General features: G+C 38.6%; 4 protein-coding genes across 4 annotated transcripts; all 4 read right to left on the bottom strand.

The window, feature by feature from the left end:
• Positions 1-4,576: 4,576 nt before the first annotated feature.
• LOC110793570 (probable serine/threonine-protein kinase PBL2) lies at positions 4,577-6,800 on the bottom strand. The gene is made up of 5 exons (XM_021998457.2): positions 6,716-6,800; positions 6,470-6,597; positions 6,236-6,356; positions 4,953-5,524; positions 4,577-4,741 (listed from the first exon to the last, which is right to left on the bottom strand). The coding sequence occupies exons 1-5, from the start codon at positions 6,798-6,800 to the stop codon at positions 4,577-4,579; spliced, it is 1,071 nt and encodes a 356-aa protein (XP_021854149.2).
• A 698-nt stretch (positions 6,801-7,498) lies between these two features.
• Positions 7,499-8,584, bottom strand: LOC130471343 (uncharacterized). Its single transcript, XM_056841405.1, has 3 exons — positions 8,412-8,584; positions 8,141-8,287; positions 7,499-7,879 (listed from the first exon to the last, which is right to left on the bottom strand). Exons 1-3 carry the CDS (start codon positions 8,582-8,584, stop codon positions 7,693-7,695), a joined length of 507 nt encoding a protein of 168 aa, XP_056697383.1. The 3' UTR covers positions 7,499-7,692.
• A 1,748-nt stretch (positions 8,585-10,332) lies between these two features.
• LOC110793571 (uncharacterized) lies at positions 10,333-12,714 on the bottom strand. The gene is made up of 3 exons (XM_021998458.2): positions 11,842-12,714; positions 11,390-11,738; positions 10,333-11,266 (listed from the first exon to the last, which is right to left on the bottom strand). Exons 1-3 carry the CDS (start codon positions 12,712-12,714, stop codon positions 10,608-10,610), a joined length of 1,881 nt encoding a protein of 626 aa, XP_021854150.2. The 3' UTR covers positions 10,333-10,607.
• Positions 12,715-12,793: 79 nt separating this feature from the next.
• On the bottom strand, positions 12,794-15,205 carry LOC110793572 (pollen-specific leucine-rich repeat extensin-like protein 1). The gene is made up of 2 exons (XM_021998461.2): positions 14,207-15,205; positions 12,794-14,018 (listed from the first exon to the last, which is right to left on the bottom strand). Exon 2 carries the CDS (start codon positions 14,015-14,017, stop codon positions 12,794-12,796), a length of 1,224 nt encoding a protein of 407 aa, XP_021854153.2. The 5' UTR covers position 14,018; positions 14,207-15,205.
• Positions 15,206-17,038: the final 1,833 nt, after the last annotated feature.

Below are 17,038 nucleotides of genomic sequence, written 5' to 3'. Positions count from 1 at the left end.
TGGGAAGAACTAGAGTCCTTACAAAACTATTCACCTATTACAACCATGACAAAAGAGATAAATGCCTTCATAAGAACACTGAATCAACATCAAGAAGAGCATAGACTGTTTCAATTCTTGAATGTAGTTGATGAGACCTATGCAGCATTGAGAAGCCAACTGCTTATGAAGAGCCCACTACCCTCTATTGACACTTCTTGTAGTACATTGCAACAAGAAGAATCTCAGAGAGATCTTGAAACCTGTAAAAGAAGAAGCTGAACCACTAGCCATGTACAACAAAGGTAGTGAGGAGACTTGTACATCATGTGGGATGAATGGTCACAACAAAGAAAAATGTTGGTCAGTTGTGGGATTCCCAAGTTGGCAACCTAGAGGCCAGAAAGGCAAAAATAGAGACTTTGGGAACAATTCAAGAGGAGGAAGATGGAATAGAGGCAAAAATGGAAGGGGTGGTGGAAGGACTGCAGCTAATGCTCAAGGGCATGCAAGTTCAAGCTCCAGTTCTAACACAAACAACATTTTCACCACTCAACAATTTGCAGAACTAATGAAGTTGCTTCCAACTCCTTCTAAAACAAGCAATATTTCAAATTCGGAAGAAGATATGGACACAAATTATGCTGGTATGGTGAGCTGTCACTATGCAGATAGCATAAGAACATAATGGATCATTGACTCTGGAGCTTCAGATCACATGACAGGATCATTTGACATGATCAAAGATGCAGAGAAAAGCAAAAGTGAACAAAAGATCAACCTACCTGTTGGTCACACCTCTTTAATTTCTCACTGTGGAAAGGTACAGTTGGCAAATGACATGTGCTTGAAGAATGTTTTGTATGTGCCAGAATTCAAGCACAACCTCCTGTCTGTTCAGAAGTTGGCAAAAGATGTAGAGTGCAAGGTGAACTTTTACTCAAGTTTCTGTCTTATTCAAGACATAAACACAGATGCAGTTAAAGGAATAGGGAAGTCTGAAAATGGATTGTATTATCTGATCAACAAACCTCTGAAACAAATACTATCTGATCTCAAAGAAAATTTGACTCACAGAAAACCAACAAGCCAAGCAAATGGGAATGCAATGTATGCTGATGCAAACACACAGTTTGTACTACCTAACACTATACCTGATGCACCCCCTCTTAGTCCTACCACTGTGTGGCACCACGGGTTTGGACATGCACCCCTGAAGAAAATCAGCAAAATAGGAGGGTTGAAAGGATTCAATGACAAATGTACTGATGTGTGCCTCACATGTCCTATGGCAAAACTCACAAAGCTACCATACAACATCAGCAAGTCAAGGGCAAGTGACCTGTTTGGACTTGTGCACATTGATATTTGGGGAGCATACAAAGTAAGATCAAGAGGAAACCACATATATTTCTTGACAATGGTGGATGATCACTCAAAAGTCACTTGGGTCCATCTTCTCAGACACAAATCAGATGCATATGAAGCAATACTGAGGTTTGTTAACATGTGTAAAACTCAATTCAACAAGTCTGTTAAGATAATTAGGTCTGATAATGCTCTAGAATTTGATGACAAACATTGCAGACCTTTGTTTGATAGTTTGGGGATCATTCATCAAACATCATGTGTGGATAGACCACAACAAAATGGAAGAGCTGGAAGAAAACATAGAAACCTTCTGGAGATGGCAAGATCCTTAAGGTTCCAAGCTGGATCACCACTGCAATTTTGGGGAGACTGTGTTCTTGCTGCTGCATACATCGCCAACAGATTGCCATCCACACTGTTGGAGAACAAATCTCCCTATGAGGTACTACACAAAACTCCTCCAGTTTACAATCATTTGAAATCTTTTGGGTGTTTGGTTATGGCCAGTAATCCAGATAGAGTCAGTGACAAGTTCAAGGCAAGGGGGGTACCTTGCTTGATGTTAGGATACCCTCTTACTCAAAAGGGGTACAAATTGTTGAACCTCACCAATAATGAAACCTTTGTTAAAGTTCTTTGAACACATTTACCCCTACAAAGTATTTAAACCTAAAACTGATGAAGTGGGCCCTACCACTATGGACCACAATAATTGGATTGAAACTGCCACTGAACCACCTCACTCTGAAACCAATACCACAGCTGTTCCTATTTTACCTACCTCACCACCTACTTCCATAGCTCCTGTAGCCAGAAAATCCACTAGACCACACAAAATATCCAACAGGCATAGTGACTACCATGTAGCCAACTATGCTTGTATCATCAAACCCACAAAAATCCAAACAATTGCCCAAAACCAAGCCACTGCTGAATTCATATGCTTTCTAGCCAAACTTATAAAAACCTAGTCCCTACTCAATATAGAGAAGCTGTGAAACACTAGAGATGGGTGAATGTTATGAATGAAGAGCTAGATGGCCTAGAAGAAAACCACACTTGGGAAATCACTGATCTACCACCTGGAAAAAAGGCCATAGGGTGTAAATGGCTGTACAGAACAAAATATCACAGAGATGGTAGAGTTGAGAGAGACAAGTGCAGACTTGTAGTTCTAGGGAATAGACAGAAATATGGAATTGACTATGATGAGATATTTGCCCCAGTAGCAAAAATGGCCACTGTTAGATCTCTACTTGCTATTGCCTCTCTGGAAAACTTGTTTTGTTCACCAAATGGATGTTAAAAATGCATTTCTACATGGTGATTTGCAGGAAACTGTCTATATGAAACTCCCACCAGGCTACACAGAAAAAGGCAGCAAAATTGTAGTTCAAAGTAAGGGGGAGAAATTCCCTGTGAACACCTCAAACAAGGTATGCAGGCTAATCAAGTCACTGTATGGACTCAAGCAAGCACCCAGGCAATGGTTTGCCAAGCTGAGTCAAGCTCTAAAGGCCTTTGACTTCATCCAATCTAAGTCAGATTACTCTCTCTTCACTAAGGAAAGTGGAAACACCTTCACTGTCCTTCTAGTCTATGTTGATGATCTTGTCCTAGCTAGGAACAATATGAAAGCCATCAATGACACAAAAGAGTTCCTGTCATCTCAATTCCACATGAAGGATATGGGAGAACTCAGGTATTTTCTTGGAATAGAGGTTGACAAAACTCAACAGGGAATTTTCCTATCTTAGAAAAAGTATGTCATGGACCTTCTTGAAGAATATAAAATTAAGCAGTGAAGACCCCTAAAACTTCTTATGGATAGCCATATAAAACTCACTGCAGATTGTGGAGACCCTCTCATCAATCCAGAAATGTACTAGATATTGGTTGGAAAACTGATTTATCTCACTCTGACTAGACCAGATGTTGCCTATACTGTTCATGTTCTGAGTCAGTTCATGCACAAGCCAACTACTGTGCATATGCAAGTAGCAAAAAGAGTTCCCAGGTACCTAGCCAACAACACTGATCAAGGGATCCTTTTAGCAAGCAAGTCTAATACTCATCTCCCTGCATACTGTTATAGTGATTGGGCTGGTTGTGCATCAACTAGGAGATCCACATCTGGTTTCTGCATACTCTTGGGTGACTCTCCTATATCATGGAAATCAAAAAGACAATCCGTTGTAGCTAAAAGCAGTGCAGAAGCTGAGTACAGGTCGATGGCTCTCACTGTGTGTGAAGTCATGTGGCTAAAACAACTTTTAAGAGACCTAGGCATTAAGAATCTCAACACCACTACAATCAAGTGTGACAATTAAGCAGCAATAGCTATTGCACCCAATCTTGTGCATCATGAAAAGACAAAGCATGTTGACATTGATTGTCACTTCATCAGAGAAAAAGCTTCTAATTAAGCATGTCTATGTCCCATCTTCTCAACAGATAGGTGACATATTCATCAAACTGCTTCCTTCTCATCAACACCAACAACTTCTCAGCAAGCTGGGAGTTCAGTCTGCCTCTTCACTCTCAGCTTGAGGGGGAGTATTGAGGATAGTATACATGGTAGCAGGTGAAATTTGGTGGCTCCTAAGCCAACTCAGCAGCTCCAAAATCAGAACATGTGATTATGTACTATGTAGCCGTTTTACTTTGCCTTGCTGTCATCTGTTTATTAGCTTAGCATAGCAGTGACTTTGTTTCATTATAGGTTGATTCTAGAATAGTGATAGGTGTCCTAGTTTCTATTGGTGGAAGAATACCTAGGGTTATCATATATATGCTGATGTAATGCTCATTTGAGCCGTATGATGCAATGAATGAAAGGAAAGCTTGGAGCAAACTCTTTCAATATTAGCAAATTGGAAATGCTAGCTTTGTCTTCAGACTCATATTCAGTGAAATTGTAGGAAAAAAAAACAATTTAAAAAATGAACCAAAAATCAAATTAAAAAAAAAAAGAGATTATGAACACCTCTTTAAAATGCGAAAACTGTAATTGAGGGGAAAAATGATCATTCTTTCAATTTTAATAAAAGCAAATACACTGAAAATGTGTGAACTAATCAGATTTTGTAAATTAAGTAAAGTGGGGGGGGGGGGGGGGGAGGGGAGATGTTGACTCCATCTTTGAAGGAGATATTGAGGACCAGAAAGGGAAGTCAGAAGTGAAATATGAAACGAAAGGCATGATGAAGATCTTTTGACAATTACATCATGTAAATAGCAAATTACCTTTTGAGAGGAAATCTTTCAACGTGCCAACCGTCTTCAGCTTATAAACAACCCCTAATTTCTTATTCTCGTAGCAATATCCAAATAATCGAGGCAAACAAGGTTGACTGAGACTCCTTGGGTGCCTGAGAAATGCCATTTCATCCTAACAAACAGACAATAATTCTTATAAGAAACATTAACAATCACAAGTTTAGCAAAGTACAACCTGTAAATGTTGTGTTAAAACATTTTTAAAATGAATCCTTATACCACACAAAATGGACACAGAAAATAGTCACATCCAAGAAACAACAACTAATCACAATTCTCAACATATAATAATAGAATATGTTTTACAACATACCAATACATACCTTCATTCTGTGCACATTGTCTTTGTGGGAAATACGCCTATATGTCGAATCATCCCATATTTTGACAGTAACCTGTTGTGCTTCAAACCCTTTCCATCCCTCTAAAATATTTCCTATATACAATCTACCATACAGAGTCTCCCCAATGAAATTTTTGGTACTAAAGTCATTAGTAATGACTGACAACTCGTCAAATGACAATTCTCCTAAAAAACGGCCCCTGATCGGAACAATCCCCACTTGATTGATAGACACCAAAAACAGAGACTTTAGAATATCAACTACTTTGTCCATCGAAGGACGGTCATATACAACACAGTCAATACATCTAACACCTAGTTTTACAACCTTAAAGGTGTCATATGAATTATGATGGTACTGCCCTATAAATTTAGTATCTATAAGGGTAGCAGATTTTTGTAAAGGGAACACACTGCGATTTTTGTAATTGTGCCAAGTCGTCCCATTGAACTTGCATACCCCGTTTTCAGTTTTTTCAAAGTTCTCTGCACGTACAAGTTCTAAAAGTATAACACCATATGAGAATACATCTGAATTCTTGGACCAAACACCTGCCAAAATTTTCGAAAATCTCCATATAAACAACGAAAAGGATTTTTAGTAGAGATCAACACATTAGTACTCCCTCCGTCCAGAAATACTTGAACCAGTTTGACCGGTATAGAGTTTAATACAAAGTAATTGACTTATTTTTTTAATATAGATATGAATATGTGTCAACTTTTTAAAGGAGGTAAGGGGGTAGGGGATGTGAAAGGGGTAGTTGATATAATACTTATAAAAGTTTACCATTTATAGAAACGTGCAAGTAATCGGGACGACTTTATAAGGAAAACGGTGCAAGTATTCCAGGACGGAGGGAGTAATATTATAATGCACGAGCTTCACATTAAATCATGATATCCTGGTATATTGTATTGTATATCCTGGTACAGTGTATATTGCATATTTCCAACATTAGTTCATCGTCTAGTAAACAATCTTTAATTTTTAAATGGGGTCAGATAAAATTCAGGCAAAAGAAGACTTTTCAATCATTAAAAAATTTTGTACTCTGAATCAAATGTTCTACAAACTTAAGCAGGACATATGACAATGAGAAGTCAAAGTTCAATGGACTGGACATGTTACATTACGTAAGATTGGTTGAAACAGTTATACAATACTTGGTATAATATAATGATTTAATCAGAAAATAACCTCAATAACATAAGTAACATTGAATAAAAGAAAAGATAAAAAGTGAAATTAGATTTGCATGCCTGAAGTGAGGACCAAAGGATCAGTATTGTCATGAAATACAAGCCTATCATGAAGCAAACTTTTCTTGTCCAACACACCACCAACGAGCATGCTTAAATCGTACAGAATAGGGTTCTTTTCCTAAGAATCACAACATAACAGTAGTACATTAAACAACATATTGTCTACTGAAAATAGTTATTTTGTTTGTGAATAGAAGAGCATTTGACATTATTGAAAACACCACTACAAACCTGGTCAAGAACTACATGGGCAGCACAAAGGTCACAGACCAAATGGCATGGTTCAAAACTATGCAAATAAGTCAGAAAAAGAGCAAGCTTCAATGCAATATGGACACGATCAGCCCATTCTAAACAATCTATCACAAATAAAAATATCAGTTACTTTGTCTCAATCTCTAATAATTAACTAACAGAGTAAGACAAGCATTCATTTTATGAGTAACTCTGTAACTGAGTAAGATAATAATAACTCACCTTGGTCTACAAATTTGTCCAGGGTACTAAGAGGGTTGATATCATAAACTGCCGCAAGAGTATCAATTTCCCAGCAACATCCCATAATCTTGGGTAAGCATTGATGGCTGACCTTAGGATGCATTAGATAAGAAATCTCATCCTGCCATAAACACCGCAATTTAAATTATTATATTCGGGTGCACAATGCTCATTATGCACCTTGTTGAACATTCATTGAGATCTAATGAACATGAAAAATGATTTCAATGTACCCGCACAAGTGAAATATTTGAATGTTCTTTGAATTTAAACTATATATTCATTTACATGTTTTTTGAATTTGAACTATATATTCATTTACTATATATTCATTTACTCTCTCCGTATTTATTTAAACGGTTTTTTCATGAAATGCCCCTGAGGTTTGCAAAAACGCACCAAATACCCTCGCGTCTTTTGAATCACATAATATACCCCTATTTTTGCCTAAGTTTGCACCAAATACCCCTAATCCGACCTTCCGTTAGTCTTCCGTTAAGTCATGTTTATAATTCACAGAATGCCCCTATTTATAAACTTATTGCACAATATAGACCTATTGCAGAATTTGATTCTAATGAAGCTATAAGGGCGTGGGGTTTATCATCTTTATGTAAGCAAACTACCAATCACCCCTCTTATACGAATTAGTTAAAATCGGTAAAACTATACGCACTACCAAACCGTAATCAACAAATTTGGTCATCATAAATGGTGAAGATAATCTCTCAGTACAAATTGTATCAAGATGACATTCTCAAATTAAGAAAAAACAAAAATTCAGCTTCATTGGTAATTCAAATAATCTTCTACAGCAAAATACATTTTATTTTCTCAGTAACTAATCCTCTCAGTACGTAACTAATCTATGTTTCCCACTAATTGTAGCCTTTACTTGTATTATTTCTCAACTGAGGATCCTATGCCTTATTTTTGGTTCCAGCAGCAGTAGAAGGTCAAGCTCGATTGTTGACCTGGGGCTCAGCAGGGTCTTCCACAAGCCCCCGAAGTCTTATTTTTCCTAGCATTTTCAAAGCTCTGGGTATAAACACCTTCACCTCCATTCTCCCAACCACCAAATGGTGGCACCTTTGCCCATGCCTCTTTGGCAAACCACCACCACCTTCACCTCCTTCCCCGACTCTGTAATAATCAAAGAAATTTGAAATGCTCAAACAACAAATCCAATAAGAAATTGATTGAGTTGAATTATACCGTTAGCATAGTTCATCTATTAACAAAACAACAATAACCTCTTTCCACAATTTGTTCACCTAATTTTGGAAGTTTGAAGTAAAATTAACGGCCTAAAATGAAGAAATTCATCTATTAACAAAACAACAACACAACCTCTTTAAATTAATATCAAGAGAGAGGGAGAGAAAGAAGAATAGAGTGTGGTACCTCAGGGCTAGCAACGAGCAGCAGATAACAACCACAACAAGAGTACTCCAATTTCCAACAAGGAAAGACAACAACAACCCCAGCAACCTCAAAGACGAGGACGGTGGAGGCGAGCCCAAAAACCGAGCAAGAGGCGGTGACACAACCCTCTCGCCGGTGGTGAGTGAGAAATTAGAGAAAAGGAAGAAATTAGACAAAATAAATTTGGGTTTTTGAGATTTCCATCAAAATCAATTCACTCAATTAAAAAGGAAAATTTTAGAAAGATCGCCATATAGGATGAAGTGCAACTGGACAACCGATGGAGGCACGACCACCATTGACGGCGGTGGACGGGGAAGGAGAGATAATGAGCAACAATCTTACACCAACAACACTAAATTCAGTAACACTTAATCGATTGGGGATGGGAGATGACGGTGGCGACCGGGTCACCGATGCCATCGACGGTGCAATTGAGGAAGTCGAACCCTAGGCCAGCGTTGGCGACGGTAGCGGGGGCGAAGGTGGTGACAACGGTGATGAGTGGTGTTGGTTCATTGGGTGGGTTGAGTGGGAGGAGAGAGAAAGTTTGGGTGGGTTAAGTGGAATGAATGGGGATTTAAGCTAAGGATCGCGCCAAATAACACACAAGGGCAAAAATGTAAACTCCTGCTAACGGCAGACTAACGCCGTTAACTCAAAAGTGCATCTCATGAACAGAACGTAAAAATAGGGGTATATTATGTGATTCAAAAGACGCGAGGGTATTTGGTGCGTTTTTGCAAACCTCGAGGGCATTTCATGAAAAAACCGTTATTTAAAAGATACACTTGATCGGGCACGCGTATTAAGAAAAAGAAATGAATGAAATAAAGTAATAAAACAAGTGGGGTTGAGTAGATACTTTAATAAGAAAAACAAGTAGGGACCATGTCATTTTAGGGAGTGGGGGGTGGGGGTGGGATGTAGATATACTTCCTCCGTCTTTTAATACTCGCAACGTTTGTTAGTTTCACGCATGCCAATGCACAACTTTGATCATTTATATCTTAAATTCTCTTTATGCAAAAATTATAAAAAGTTGATATTTTGAAAATACACATTGAGACGAATCTAACAAGATCCCATATGACTATGTTTTATCTTATATAAAAAACACTACGAATAGTCAAAGTAGATTATATGAATAGTGGCAAAAGTCCAAACGTTGCGAGTATTAAAAGACGGAGGAAGTATTATTTAATTAGATGGTAGGGTTGATAAGAAAAACAAGTGGGGACCATGTCATTTTAAGGTGCATTGTTTACCAGGTGCATAAACTATATTTTGAATAAACACCGATAAAGAGGGAAAAACATTAAAAACAAAGAAAGCAAAGTTCATCATCCCAATTCGTAATCAAATTAAAAAAAAAAAAAAAGCAAATGAATCCAGTATTAGATTAAACGGTTTTTTCATGAAATGCCCCTGAGGTTTTAAAAAACGCACCAAATACCCTCGTCTGTTTCGATTCACATAATATACCCCTATTTTTTTCCAAGTTTGCACCAAATACCCCTTAACTGACCTTCCGTTAGTCCTCCGTTAAGTCGTGTTTATAATTCACAGTATACCCCTTTTTATAAACTTAATGCATAATATACACCTATTTTAAAATTAAGTTGCACTAGATACCCAAATTGCAGGAATTTGAATTTAACGGCTAGTTTTTAAACCTAGGAAGCAAAATATAGCCGTTATGTTCTTGCTGCCTATAAATGCTACTAGTGTTCACCTCACTTGCATACTTTCCCCTCTCCAAATTAGCCATGAGCTCTCATTCAAAAACCGAATCTTCTTCCATCCCAAATTTAGCATACATTAGAGTTCCTAATAAAAATTGCTATTGCGGGAGAAGATTTGCAATTAGGAGCTCGGAAACGGCAAAAAATCCGCAAAAGCTTTACTACAAGTGTGATCCTTGTGATAATTTCAAATGGTGCAAAGGTTTTCTTGAGCACACAAGTGATGAAGTTCAGAGCAAGGGAAACAGAGATGATGAAAACAGGGGAATGCAAGAACAAAGCTGGGGAATGCAAGAACAGAGCAGGGGAATGCATGAAGAGTTGAAGCTATTGAAGAAGAAGATCAAACAACAGAAACAACAAATCAATTTTGCAATAAAAATTGGTGTATTAATGTTTGCATTTCTGATTTGGATAGCAATGAAGTAAAGTTGTAACAAATTTCATGAAATAAAGAGACTTTGTTCCATAAATACTTGTTCAAGCAAATAAGCTTTACATAAACTGAACTTTAAGTGGACAAACACCACTGAACTGCACAAAAAGAGGTGTTCTAAGCATTTCACTGTTTCCAAAAAATGATCTCTGCACAACTGTTTCCAAAAACTGATTCTAACTAAACTGATTCTGACTAAACTGATTTGACTAAGTTAGTTTAGCTTTGTGCACTACAATTCACAAAATATAGCCAACTGAGGTGACTATGCAGCTGCCTTTGACCTCTTCCTTGTGTTTGGTCCCCCATTTGATGTACTTGCTCCTGCTGCACCACTCTTTGAAGTGCTTGGTCCAGTGGCACTTGTTCCTCCACTCTTGCATGTTCTTGAGTTGTGACCAAACTCTCTACACTTTCCACATTTCACATTTGTGTTCCTCTTCCCTTTCTTTGGTTCATTTGCCCCTCTCTTTCTCTTCTTAGCAGGTCTGCCAGATGGTCTTTTGATGGTTGGAGGCTGAATGGAAGGAAGGCCAAAGTCAGGCCACTGAGATGGATCTGCCATAGGATGAATATGTTCTGCATAGGTTAGCTTGTATGCAGCAGCCTTGAACCATGGGGATATGAAATCATGGGGGTTCATCCTTTGGTCATATATGACCCTCAGTGCATGCTTGCAGGGGATTCCACAGATCTGCCACTTCCCACAGGCACAACTTCTTGTTGCAAGCCTAATTGGGAAGTTGACATGTCCATCCCTAACCTCAAATTCACCCCCTCCACATGCTGTGGCATAACATAACCTGGACTCAGCTGTCCTCTCCTCTAACTCTTTCAATGCATATGCAGTGAGCTGACCTTCCTCCATGTCAACTGCCTTGTCAAATCTAGCCCCCACCCTCTGCATACACCAACTTCTGATTGCTGTACACCAGACATTAAACAACAAACAACAAGTTCAGGGGTATATTATGCATGAATATGATTAAACAACAAACAACAAGTTCAGGGGTATATTATGCATGAATATGATTAGAAGAGTTATACCTTCCAATAATGAGAAGACATGCATGTCTCTGAAGGGCTTTGTGCATGCATTGAATGACTCCACAAAGTTTGTTGTGTTGTGATCACAACAAACAGTAGAGTCAAACTTATGCCTAGACCACTGCTCAATGCAGCTGTTCAAGTATGCAGTGGCATTTGCATTGTACTCACTGATCTTTTCCATGGCCTTACCAAACACATACTCATTGTATGCATTAGCAGCTATCCAAAAGAGCTTGTGGAATGCAGATCCACTGAAGCCATTGTTCTTACAATTCATGTATAGGTGTTGGCAGCAAACTCTCCTAGTTGCTCTAGGAAAAGTTTCTCTAACTGCCAACTCAACACCCTACACATCAGCAAACAACAAAAACAGGTTCATTAATATAGAAACATAAACATAAGAAAAAGTAAAGATCAGAAAAGAGTAAATATCAGATCAGTACACATACCTTCATCCTATCACTGATGAAGGTCCAATCATCTCTGTTGCAACCCTCCTGCTCAAACATTTGCCTCAAACATCTCATGAAGTAGGTCCAACTGTCACAACTCTCAGTGTCTACTATCCCATAGGCAAGAACAAAAATTGCATTGTTCCCATCTATGCCAACTGCTGTCAGTAGAATGCCCTTGTAGAAACCACTTAAATGAGCCCCATCTATTCCAATTATGGGCCTACAACCCCTTAGAAACCCCCTGACTTGTGCAGCAAATGAGAAGAAGCAAGCTCTGAATTTTGGGTTCACATCCCCACTACTGGCCCCCCATGTTATAAGTGCATGACTCCCTGGGTTTGTTTGCTTAATCATCTCAGCATATCTAGGCAACAGCTCATATGCTTCAGCCCAACCACCATGCAGCTTTTCCTTTGCCATACTCCTGACCTTGTACAATAGCCTCTTTTTCACCCTCAACTGAAACTTCTCCTGTGCATACCTCCTCAATGTCTCCACTGGAATCTCTGGATTTGCCTCTATTTCCCCCAACATATGCTTACACAACCACTCAGAGGTCACCACTGGATTCTCCTCAAGCCTCCCACAAGTTCTGTGGGACCCACTGATCACCTTAATGGCCCAGCTAACATTGTCAAACAACCTACTGGCATGTATCCTCCAGTCACATGACTCCACTGCACACACTGCTGTGTACCTCCTATTGTCAGCCCTCTCAACACTAAGCCCAAACCCCTCCTGTATGCAGTAACTTCTCAACACTTCAAGAAATGTGGCCTTATCATGAAAGATCAACCAGGGTTCTAACTTAATGGACCCATATGGTTGATCAGTCCATATTTTGCCATTTTTATAGGCCTTATCCATCTTTGAGGAACCATTTAGACAATCCTCAAACCCCAAATCAGGAATATCATCAGGAATCACCTCATCATCAACATCAGAATCAATTCAGAACATCCTCTTGTTCAGAATCTGATTCCTCATAATCAGAATCCTCACTCTCCTCTTCTGAACATATCTCACCAACATCAGCAAAAACCCCTGGTGTCTTAGACCTTCCTGTACCCTTTCTCCCTTTTCCCTTTCCCTTGGAAACCCAAGTTCCAGCCTTCTTAGCAGTGACTTTGTTAACCCTAAACCCCTCAGGTCTAGCTCTGCCCCCCTTCTTTTTCACTGGCTGAGCTTGATCAGGTGGTGCTTGATTGTTAGGCTCATCAGTTTGGTTGTTCTGTGGTGGAGTGGGATTTTGTGGTGGTGGTGGAGGGGTGTGATGTTGTGGTGGAGAGGTGGGATGTTCTGGTGGTGGTGTGTGTTGTTGTTGTTGTGGTGGAGAGGTGGGATATTCTGGTGGTGGTGTGTGTTGTTGTTGTTTTGGTTGGGTGGGTTCTTTCTGTGGTGGGGGTGGTGGGGGTGGTGGTGTAGGTTGTTTGGTGGGTTGTTTAGGTGGGGTGGGTTGTTTCTGTGGGGTGGGTTGTTTAGCTGATGCCCTCCTTTTGGGGGTTAGTTTCTTAGAAGCAGGCTTATCCTTGCCTTTTGACTTAGAAGCAACATGATTTGCGTGTTTGGGTGGGGTGGGTTGTTTCTTTGGGGATTCTTGTGTTTGTTGTGGTTGAGAGCAACCTGGAAACACCTCATCAGCATCATCTTTGCTAATGACTCTCACATACTCAACCTTCATGTCCTCACAATCAACAACAGGGACCTCCATAGCCACAGTGTACTCCATTTGTTCCTGTATTTCCCTCAAAATGTCCTCCCTTTCCTGTTGTTTCCTCATTGCCTCTTCCTCCTCTCTTTGAGCCCTCAACAGTTCCTCTTGTCTCTCCTTAAGTTGTCTCTCTTTTTCCTTTCTATGATTCTCAATTATTGCAACAGCATTCCTAAACACCAATCCTGGTTTATCTGTTCCCTCAACCCAAATTTCAGCAGTGTCTTTACCCCAATTCCATCCCCACAGAAGCCTTAAAGTCTTATCATCATTCAATTCAACCTTACCACAAGGACCCTCAACATACAAGCTAAAGGTACTAGGCAAAAAAACATCTTGCTTAACTGATTCCTCAAAGATATCAAGAAACAACTTCAACAAACGATATTTTTCCATGTCTCCCACTCTAATATCAAAACTATGTGACCCATAACGTAGTAACAACCAAATAGCACTCATCCTAAAGGGAAAAAATAATGAAACTAACATCAATTTTCATTCCAACAACCACAATTGACCAATAACCAACAAGAAATTTGCGCAATTTAAAAAAAAAACTGACAATTTCACAAACCCTAACCCTAATCGATTTCGTGAAAAAAAAACAAGTTTACCAGCAAAATTAAACAGAGGAGAAGAGATTATTACCTGGAAGTAGACTAACCAACTTTAAAATTCCCGTTTCCTCTTCAACACTAACTCAGCTGGAAATCGCCTCAAGTTTCTCCCTTTTTTGTCGCGATTGAAGCAAAATCACAACCCACGAACTCGCCTTTAAGGTGCGCAGCAAAATTCACAAAAATATTGAAGATCTACCCAGAATTTCTAGGGTTTGAGTAGGATTAGAGCTTGAAGAAGAACAGGGGAGAGGAGAGAGAAAGAGAAAATTTTGAACAGTTTTTTTTTTTTTTGGTCTTTCTGTGAAAGTGAAGGAAGTCAATGGCGCTAAACCAAAATTAAGGGCAAATAAGTAAAACACCACTAACGGCAGACTAACGGCGTTAGCTGACAGGTGCATGTCATGAACAGTACGGATAAATAGGGGTATATTATGTGAATCGAAACAGGCGAGGGTATTTGGTGCGTTTTTTAAAACCTCGGGGTCATTTTACCTTAAGCGCACAGATAAATTTGTTCCTCGTAGCCCAATCACCATTATCGAACCTCCAAATTTTGATAGTTAGCACCTTGTCATCATCATCATCACCCCTGTAAAGATCCCCAAACTTGAAATGCCCCAACAAATTATGGGCACTAAAACCCTTGGTCATCTTAGACAATTCATCCGAGGTGAAGACCGTTAAACCGCACCACTCAGGCGACAACCTAGGGTAAGAAAGTCGCGCATTTTGATCTGAATCTCCGTCTTTCTTCTTCTTCTCCATCTTCATCTTCCGCCATAGTTTCCCCACCTTGTTCGTGATCTTCCCCATTTTTGCGAAAATTTGATTACGGAGTACTCATACAGTCATAATCCCGTACAACTTTACATTTCGGACTTTTGTTATGTGAGGCTATTGAGAATATGAAGGTGATTTAATGGAAAGGGCGATGCATCAAAATATTTTTACTTGTAAAGAATTTCCGATTACGTTCCTTGTCATTAGCACTGTTTCAATGTCAGGAAGCCCATTGCAGAAATGGGGCAAAGGCATGATGAAGAAGTAATTGAATTACCGTGCAAGCGATGAATGTTAATAGAAAGAAAGCTTGATCACTCAAGCTGAACTTAGAACGCCACGACCAGATGAAAGGCGGAACATTAGGGTTCCTAATTTCCACAAATTCGGATCGATTTTCCGAATTCAATTGTTGATCCTGAGATTTCTGGGCCATTGAATTTGAATCCTTGAGTTAAATTAAAGAATTCTAAAAGTAAAAAGTTTGAAAGCCGGTTAATAATTATTTATTATTTATTGTTACTATTTGTTATCCGTATTTATTATTTATTATTTACTATTTGTTATCCGTATTTACTGTTTACACAAATTCTTATTTATAATGGGTGTACAATAAATATTGTACACCGGAGTAAAAGTTGACTCAAAATACTTAAAAGTTACATTTATATATGTAAAAGTTATCTATTTTTTAATGATAATTTTTTTTATTTGAATACAAATTATTTCTTCAAAATCACTAATAATGTATAAATTAATCATTTAACCCTTTAAAATATTTATCTAATAATTATTTAATTTTATAATATAAAAGTTACAGAAAAATAGGTTAAAGTTACAAAAAACTGCATAAAAGTTATCTTGGTGTACAATAAATTTATTGTACACCTTGTGCGCGCAAGACCTTTTGTACTATTTATTACAGAGTATTCAGTAATATTCAGTTCAGTTTAGTCAAATTAAGTTAAGATTAGTTCGGTTTAGTTCAGAATCATTCAGTTTAGTTCAGTTTAGCTCTAAAAAACATAGCCTTGTGAAGTGAACAAAACAAAGTATGTTACTCCGTATTTCAAAAATGGTTTATCTAGTTAGTTAAGAGATCGTTGGTTATATTCTATGCCTTTTTTTCTTACCAGTTTCAATTTAGTTCAATATTAGTTTAGGTCCCAGACTCAAACTGCCGTTACGCTTAGAGGTGTCAGAAGCTGACCCGACTCCGAAAAACCATCTGTTTTGAACTGTAATCGAACTGGTTTGATCCGAAAAGTTCAGGACCGAAACCCGACCTGTAACCGATTTGACTTTATCCGACACCCGTTTCACCCGATCTGAACTCCACCTGTAACCATTTTTGATCCGACCCAAACTCCACCTGTCACCGGATAGACTCCACCCAAACTCCACCCGACACCGATTTGACCCGACATAAACTTCACCGAAAACCAATTTGACCCGGCAAATATCTGATTTGACCCGATTTGGTTTGACCCGAACTGTTGTCTAACCGACACCGATTTGACCCGGCCTAAACTCCACCCGACATCGGTTTGACCCGACCTGAACTTCACCCGGCACCGATTTGATCCGTAAAATATCTGATTTGACCCGATTTGTTTGAATCGAATTGTTGTCTAACCGACACCGGTTTAACCCAACCTAAACTCCACCCCACCGATTTCACCCGACAAATATCTGGTTTCACCCGATTTGACCCGAACCATTATCTAATCGACTTTTTTTTAAATTGAACCAACCTAACTATATCTGATCTCACTTAATTTTACCTTCAACTCTTTTAATTACTCGAATTCATATATTTGTTTATTTGTTCTTAATAACTTTTTTCCTTCCCTATTCAAAATAATATTAGATCAAGACTAGTTTTGACCATTATTATCTCCAATTTAATCTTATAATATTGAATTGATAATCCAATGTTCTTTACTTTTTACATAAATTTGCATATTTTAGCATAATCAAAAGTGAAGAGAAATTTAAGCTTAAGGGATTGCATTATAGTACGGAGTAAGAATTATCCAAACGGGCATGATAAATATTGAAATACTAAACATCAAATTTG

Source organism: Spinacia oleracea, chromosome 4 (assembly GCF_020520425.1).
Source record: "Spinacia oleracea cultivar Varoflay chromosome 4, BTI_SOV_V1, whole genome shotgun sequence".
Taxonomy (NCBI): domain Eukaryota; kingdom Viridiplantae; phylum Streptophyta; class Magnoliopsida; order Caryophyllales; family Amaranthaceae; genus Spinacia; species Spinacia oleracea.
Note: the sequence above shows the minus strand (reverse complement) of the source record. Positions and strands in the feature narration are given on the sequence as shown.